This window comes from Aptenodytes forsteri, unplaced genomic scaffold (assembly GCF_000699145.1).
Source record: "Aptenodytes forsteri isolate BGI_AS27 unplaced genomic scaffold, ASM69914v1 Scaffold119, whole genome shotgun sequence".
Classification (NCBI taxonomy): Eukaryota; Metazoa; Chordata; class Aves; order Sphenisciformes; family Spheniscidae; genus Aptenodytes; species Aptenodytes forsteri.
In genome coordinates this window covers 12,600,499-12,608,823 of record NW_008796165.1, presented here as the reverse complement: position 1 = coordinate 12,608,823, position 8,325 = coordinate 12,600,499, and the positions used below count along the sequence as shown (strand labels likewise).

General features: G+C 38.5%; 1 protein-coding gene across 1 annotated transcript in view; it reads right to left on the bottom strand.

Moving 5' to 3' along the window:
• The window catches only part of PATJ (PATJ, crumbs cell polarity complex component), a 155,416-nt gene that overhangs the window by 30,078 nt on the left and 117,013 nt on the right, over window positions 1-8,325 (bottom strand). Inside the window, exons 31-33 of the mRNA XM_019474145.1 lie at window positions 5,008-5,079; window positions 4,387-4,504; window positions 3,652-3,785 (exon numbers count right to left, since the gene is read on the bottom strand). Of these exons, the coding sequence (XP_019329690.1) occupies window positions 3,652-3,785; window positions 4,387-4,504; window positions 5,008-5,079 (324 nt within the window). The remainder of the gene's footprint in view (window positions 1-3,651; window positions 3,786-4,386; window positions 4,505-5,007; window positions 5,080-8,325) is intronic.

Here is an 8,325-nt window from a genome sequence, read left to right as displayed (position 1 = left end):
CTCATTTTTGGGTGTTTTTTAAAACATTTTTTTTTTTTTTTTTTTTTTTTTTTTAAATTCCTACTCTGAGGTTACTTTTACAAGTTTGATTGGACTACAACCAAAAAAAAAAAAATCTTCTCACAAATTGAAAGCCATGTACTTCAGCCAGCTTCATTCTGCAGTTTAATTGCTTTAAAGCAGAGGCCATGTGTTTTGTTCTCTCAGGGGTACATGGGAAGGTGAAACGAAAGACAGTGAAGAAAAAAATAAAAATAAAAATCAACCCTTAGAATAAAATGAAATAGGACTGCTTAAGGGCTATAGCAGTCTAAAGATCAATGACATGAAGACAACTCTCAAGCACAATCCTTCCTTCCCCGTGCCTTTTTTACAAGCACATCTTTCCAGCTGATGCTCTCCTGCTCCCCTAAGCACACAGCCACAGTCCCTGCTTACAATACATGCAATTTGAAAGGTTTTGCAAGTTTAATGGGATGGTCATCTTTTCAACAAAAATCATTTCACAAGGGTTAAGACATCACTTTCCAACCTCCCGAACAAATTAACCTCCCTGCTCACAGGCTGTATTTTTCAAGTCTCCACTTGGTGATTTCTGATGAGATTCTTAAGGTTATGACTTAAAAGTTGCACTCTATATTTCATTTTGAAGCACTGCATCCCTTTAGCAGGCTGCCAGATTTATTATTCCAAAAGCTGGGACTGTACATCATGTGTTTAAGAAAGATCCAAAATATTCCGAAGTGAGCTTTTCCCATCACACATGAGCTGCTGTTGTGCACCAGTGTTGACTACTAGCACTCAGTTAAACATTTTTAGATCAAGTGCATTTTAATACCACATAGATGAGGCCCTTATACTCTTGCCATAGCCCCCTTAGATTTGACAAATTCTATCAAGGCACAGCTTCTCTCTATTCACCGTATCAATAAATTACTTTTGAGATCCTAGGAGCTGGGGTTGATATCCTTCATTGTTTTGTAGGCACTTACACACATGCGCAGGTACAAAATAAAGATACCCCAGTAGAAAAGGGAGGAAGAAACGGGTGTTCATGTCTTGTTTTCTCAGAGGACAAAAAGGTAAAAGAAAAAGCCTCTGCAGCTGTTTGTGGCACACACAGGCACTGCTCCCGCAGATTCACCCCTATTCTGCCATGCCTTTTCTCATCCCCTGTAGAGCACATTTCCATGGTCCCGTCAGGGCATCTCACCTCTATCATCTGTGTGCGCCATATAAACTACAAGAGTACGAAAGACAGCATCCCTACTCCATGCCTGCAGAGATGTCTACAAACGGTGCTATTCCCATTCTTTCTGACTTTGATCTGACAATTCCCATTTCAAAAATAGTTAAAAAAAACAAACTCAAACTGCTGAAGCCAATTATAGCTTCATTTTAATTTCTCTGCACTGCAGAAAACAGTGGGTCTTGGATACACAATTTCTGCCACACGAGACCTTCAGAAGTGATGAACTTCCATGGCACATAAACATAACACATACATAAGCAGTGAAGCTGTAAGTCAATTTATTTTGCCTTTTTTAAAATATAAAAGGTGTCCATCTATATCCCCAAGTTAAAAACAAATGATGGAGAGCAAGACAAGATACATCACTCAGCTCCATGTACCTAATTTTGTTATACTGCCTCTCTAGTTCACAAAACCCAGAAAGACAGAAACTTTCCTACAGTCCTAAGTAGTATTTTCTTTTACCCCTCCTCATTTTGTTACGTGAACTTCATTTCAACTCTTTAACAAAAGGGTTTTTGCCTTCATGGCAAAAAAGGAAGGCATCAAAATAATTTCTGGGAGATCAGTAGTACCAAGTAGACAGAGTGATGATGATCCCACCAGCTAAAGACACAACCCTGGCTACCTGCTTTGAGGAAAAAGGTTTGCACACACCGTTTTGGACAAGCAAGTTATGGAGAATCCCAGAGAGGGTCTCTGCACATGGTAAACGATCAGATTAGACTGTGGTCTCACAAAAGCAACTTGTTTCCTATGAAACAACGTTGCTTGCCTTTGAATGAGCAGGTTCAGAAATATGAAAAGAAACAGGGACTCATTTTGGTACGTCCTGTAATGAGAGGATCAGTAATGTGGGAAGTCGGACCTCCCTCTCTTCATGAATTTCAGTTACTGTAATCAAATGCATAGATTTTTAAAATAAATTCCTAGGAGGACACTTTAATGAATAAACTAATGAAAGTATAATACTTAACCAAAACCATTTTCTCAATTTAAAGAATAAAATCCTTCGCATTTTTCTCATCTGCTCTGTAAAGCAGATATTTATAATTTTCATTTATTTATATTAAAATCTCATGAAAGACATGTACCAGATTGCGTCTGACAGACTGCCATGTATTATTTCCAAATTCCAGTTAAATGAAAAAGCAGAGAGATGACTAACGCTGAACTTATTTGAATTTACTCAACACTGAGGAGCTTGACAAAAAAGGGACTGGGTACAAAACAGCACATGGCTGGACAGAGTGAAAACCATATAGGCTGATTTAAGCCTCCAACATAACTCAGATCTATCTCCATGTGAAACAGAGCAATTCATCCAAACTCTACATAATCGGAGACTTGGATAAATGGAACCAAAAGCTGAACCTTTTCCAATTTCAGCTTTAATACTGTAAAAGATAGAGCCTACACTTTGCAAAACGAAACTTTCTTTTTCTTTTCAACTTCCTCAGTTTTTTTTTCCTTCTTTTTTCTTGGTCTGGAAAAGGGTTACTACATTGCAACTGTCTGTAGCTGCTGACACTCACAGCACTTCATTGCTTAATGATGCACCACCATGATATTTTCAGGAACAACTGCATGTAACAGAGCAGCTCTATTGCTTTAAGTGTCTCTGCAGCAAGGGATTCAGGAGAACCCAGTAAAGACACCTCTGCAGTAGACTTGTTTACTGAAAGAACTGAATTTGACATTTAAAAAAAACAATCTGACATTCTGTTATACTGTAACATAGCATCTCTCAAATGGAAAGTGGAGTGGAAACAGCAACAGCAGAGGCAAAGAAGGTTTAGCATAACTAACTTGCTGACTTTACACTTGAACTGATACATTTTAATTTAGCTGAAGATAATTTTTTTAAAAACAGCATAGCCAAGAGTAAGACTAAGGAAAAAGACACAGAAAACAATAAAAGATTACCTTTGGTTTACCTCTGTTCAGCAAGGGCTTTTGCTGGCAGGGAGATAAATCACAGTTTGTTTAAACAGCTACTAAGCATTTATGCTCTCAAGACGGAGGTGTTAACCTTGCTGAAGTAGCTCTACCTCTGTGACATTCATTTCCAATCCAACCATTCTGGTAACTTACCTGCTTGAAATTCTTAATTCACAATGGCTAAAAAAGAATACATATTTGTAAACTCTGACCATAGCAGAAAGCACTACTGAAACACAAACCTTTCAATTTAAAAAGGAACAGAAAACAACTGATCTGATACAAGGCAAAATTATCAATTTGTTATTGAAGATCATAGTTGCTGGTTTCTCCTCCCTGTACTGAAAAATTCATTAGAGCAATTACAGATTAATGGCATCACTAGTTTCTACGTTTTCTTTCTCTTTGTCTCCTATTCTTTAACAGAGACAGTAAATATTAGTTTAACAGAAACTCACCAGTGGAGTGTCTTTCCCCCCGACGATGCTGAGTCCTAGGCCTGACCGACCCTTCGATATCTCTATAGTCATCTCCTGCCCCGGAACTATAGGGCACGTTGCTGGATCCACAGGCAATGGAGGTGGAAAGACGCCTAAGAACATGAAAAGGTAAAGAAATATGTCACGCTATTCAATGAGAAAATGAAAACCGTCAAAGGAATCATATGAGAGCAACTAATTAAGCTCTTGTATTTTGCTCTTCACCTTTACAAATCTAAATTGAACTACTACTCTGAGTCACTTCTGAAGCCTCTAAATCAGAACAATTCCAGAGCTCTGGGAGTAAAGGTTCAGAGTAAATGTCTGGGAGGACATTTAATTCAGTTATAACTTATACAATTCAGATCACGATGGCAAGGTGTATTATTCCATTCAGGACAGATAAGGCCATGTCCCAGCACTGTGGAATGGACAGGATGTCCCACATTGCCTTTCCTTCTGTTTTTATTTTAATTAAAAGGAGGAACAACGCCTTTGTACGTAAAAGTCAAGAAAAACAAGCAAAGACATCGTCAAGCTTTCAAAAATTCTAAAATGAGAGAAAAATACAAATAAAATAAATAACTTAAAATAGGTCATTCGATGTTCAAAGAAAAAATCTCAGCAAAAGTTATGTGGGGAAAAAAAGAGATCCATCCTGGGTTAGGGTACTAAATATACACTACATTGGTGGAAAAAATAACTGGTTCATACTACGGCTGGTGACTTCTGCCTCTGGAGAAAGATAAGTAGGTGCTGGCACCAGGGGTACGTCCTGTAAGTTGACTGGAACTTTTGTTGAAGTTTTGGATTGCTTGATCTGGTTGAGGACCTAAAAGCAAAGCAGAAGCAAAAGAGATCAATCACAGAAAGGCATGTTATGTGGATATCATCATTAGTTGTTGATTATCGTACCTTATTAAATCCACTGCGTCAATAGAAGGGAAACAAGCAATAAGCATAGACAGACTGAAAACATCCTCTTCATAAATAAATGGAAAATCAAGATGACTGGATAACTCTGCTTGCAGAAATGCTCATGTAGGAAGTAGGGACAGGACTTCACCTTTCTCAATTGTGCCTCTCATATGAAATAACATGGGTTGGGGTTTTTTTGGTTTTTTTTTTTTTTTTTTTACTTTAAAACAGCAAAGAACACCTTGACATTAGCCTGTGTGACTATTTCCACATAATTAAACAGAAGCAAGTAATTTTTTAAGTTTCCCCCTAAGAAAATTCTTTTAATGTTAACCCCTTGCCCCCATAAATCACTCGATCTTCAACTAGATCAAGCTCCCAGAACTCCCCCTTACCGGTTAACATAACCACACATACATTTTCCGGGAGCTGCTCCTCCACTTCCTGCTGATCCACCAGCACTGGTCTGTCAGCTTTACATTTCACATCCTAAAAAGTCAAAAAAGAAAGTGAGGTGTAGTGAAAATGTCACATTAGCTTAAATAAAACATCCTCCAAAACTCAAAATGATGATTCTAGGCACACAGTGACATTTCATCATACAAGTACGCTTGCAGCACAACACAAAGCTGGAGCCCAGAACTCAGAAGTGGAAAAAATAGTATGAATACAGGGAATATCAGGAATTACTAAAAACACACCAAACAGTTTTGAAGGCATACAATGTAAGGAAAGGGCTTTTTGGGAGGAGATTATCACGCATGGTCTGTATTGTTCCTGAGCAGTAAGAAGCTCTTAAGAAGGAGGAAGTGCATCCTCTGGGGTGACTGGGACAGCAATTCCCATGCTGTGTGGAAACGTGCAGGTATTTATGTGCTGAACCTCTAGCACACAGGTAGCTGAGACCCTTCGGCGCCTACAGCAGGAAGGGGTTCAAAGTCATCTGTTCTCTCCTTCCCCCTCCCTTTTTCGGTAGTCCTCAGCAGCACTGAGCATGCTGCCAGCACTTAAATAAAGTAACTGCTTAAAATATATCATCCAGCCTCATTATAAAGATCTCAAACAATGGCACTTCAATCATGGGCTCCACTTGTATCCTAATTTCTTTCCATATCCTTGCAATACACTAAAACAATTTTTTTCTCTCCTACTTCTACAACTGCTTCCAGACAGTTACAGTGTCCTCCCCTTGTTAGCTCTTAGCCAAGCTTAGGCCACTTTGATCACAGTGTTAGTTATCTTACCCCATGTTAAAAAAACCTGATAAAGCCTAGTTTTCAGAAAAGCTGAGTACCAACTTCAAAAGACAACAGAGATATTCTGCATCTCAAAAGAATTTCTAAGATGACAATTCATACGTTTTTTTTTAAAAAAAAAAGTAAATCAAATTTTAGGTAACCAAGCTTGAAATACTGGCCTTGTTTCCTGAAGTTTTATTATGTTAAATCATGCCAAGCCCTACAGGCCTTTTTTTCTCCCTGCAATTTTTTTTTCTGCATTTTTCTCCAAGCTTGCTGTAACTATACAACTGTAACTATTATCCAAATGGATAACAGGAAAAAAGATAAAGTGGTGATCTCATTGTATTTTCAGAGGTGTCAGGGGAGAAATGGGAAGACTGCTTTGTCATTTTATGAGAGATTGTTTTAATGAACAATGAAAAATTATTTCATACTTCCCTTTTTCATTCTGATACGTGACTAAAATCTGAAACTTCATCTTGCACATCAAGTAAGCACCAAGCATCACCTTTAAATCTCTCTAATCTTCTCCATTTAACTCAGACTATGCTAGAGGTACCTGAACAAAATAAAAAGATTTCCAGCCCCTCAAGCACTGAATTGTACACTCAGCATTTGTCATAAGCCTGCGACCTGACTGGTTTAATCTAATTCAATTCCCTCAAATGCATCCAAAAGCATTTTTATGAAGCCCCTCCTCTTTGCCAATGTTTCAAGGACGTTTTCTGTTTGTGGTAAAGACAGATTATTGTTCCAAGTTCAAATCTTTTAGAGGAAAATGAATCCATTCTCACATACCAAACATCAGTTTAATTATCCCACCTACAGGACACTGAATTATGTACACACTCTGCCAGGACACTAATGATGCAAGGTGCTTCAGAGCACACACAATGACTGCTCAAGCCATTTTCACCTTTGTAAAGTTAAAAGTTTCGAGAACGTCTCAAAGCCCCATATATCAATTCTTTTCCAACGACACCTTATGGAAAGCAAGATAGCTACAGTCCTCAGAAAACCACGACCTTCTATCAGGCCACCTCAAACCTCAGCTAATAAGCATGCAGACTTTGCCTAACACTTCCATTGGCTCCAGTTCAGAAATAAAGTTGTTTTTTTCCCCCCTCTTATTATGCAAGTCTAAAATGATGTCCATTATATAACTTTATACTTTTTAAAGTGATGAAGTGACAACAAAAAGTATCTTGGGAGAGACTGACAAATTTATCAGCAACAAATGAATAGAGAATGATGTGAATTTTTTAATTTTTTTTTATTACAGCTGTCACTTGGTGAGACATCCTGCCCATGCTTTGAGCTGTACATACTTGTGGAAGATCTCTGCTGATAAGCACATACTTTTTATTTACTCAGTGAACTTGATCTTACTTTTTGACTTTTACATTCCTGATTTCTCCTGACATGTGACTGAGAAAGTCAATAGCAATGGTGAAGTAGCATTAGGCTCTACTAGCAACCATCATGCTATGAAAACAAGACACTGTTTTCTTTTGCCTCAACAGTCTCTAAAAGACTGCAGGAGAAATCTCTTTCCCTCAAAATAACACGCTGTCTCGTGCTGCACTGCAGTGTCGAAGTCTTAATGCCAATATGACTACAAACCCATTTCCTTCTGGTCAGAAGGGAGTGATCACAACCACCAGCATTTACAAAAATAAGATACACTTAGAAATATTTGCCATATAGTTTTAAAATCCTGACTGAAAGAAAACTCTGAAATTATGAAACTGGCTTTCGCCACTATTTTTCATCCATTTGTGCCTCTAAACCAAGGGTTGGCCCAACTGAAGGCATTATAGAATGAGCAGTACTTTGCTATGGATCTATAGGCACTTGAATACTTTTCTAAATCCACTTCCTAGCTCTTAACTTTTCAGTATCTATTTATCTAATGGAAAAATCAGTGAGTCACCTCTAAGCAAGTATCTACTGAATGAAGGCAGGGCTATGCAGCAGCCAGAAGAGTGACACCTGGTCTCGCCAGTGACCCGGGACAGGTCGCTTCCTCTCTGTGCCGCAGCAGGGATAATAATACTGGCCTGCTGGATAAAGTGTTTTGAATTCCAAAGATAAAAGGTAAACTGTAGCAGCCAGTTGCTGTTACGTGTACAATTTAAGTGGAAAGATGAGATAACTTGGTATGGAAGGTGGGAAAGAAAAACTAAGTACTATACTGATGTTCTCCTCGCCTAGAGGCTCTCAACAAATCTGTGCCTTTGTCTCCTCTTACCTTTCTGCCATTGCCCTGTTCTGGACAACTCTTACCATCAATGCTTTATCTTTTTCTTTTTTTTTACCTTTCAGTCTAAAATACTGTAACTTCTACCCTTTGGCTCCACAGTTCCCTTCTTTCTTGCTTCAAGTTTGAAAAGAACCTGCCAATATATTCTGGGTTCCCCGTTGTCCCAGCAGCATCTTCCCTCCACATCTACCTTGGATTGCTGCAACTCCCCCCCCCCCCCCCCCAACATAC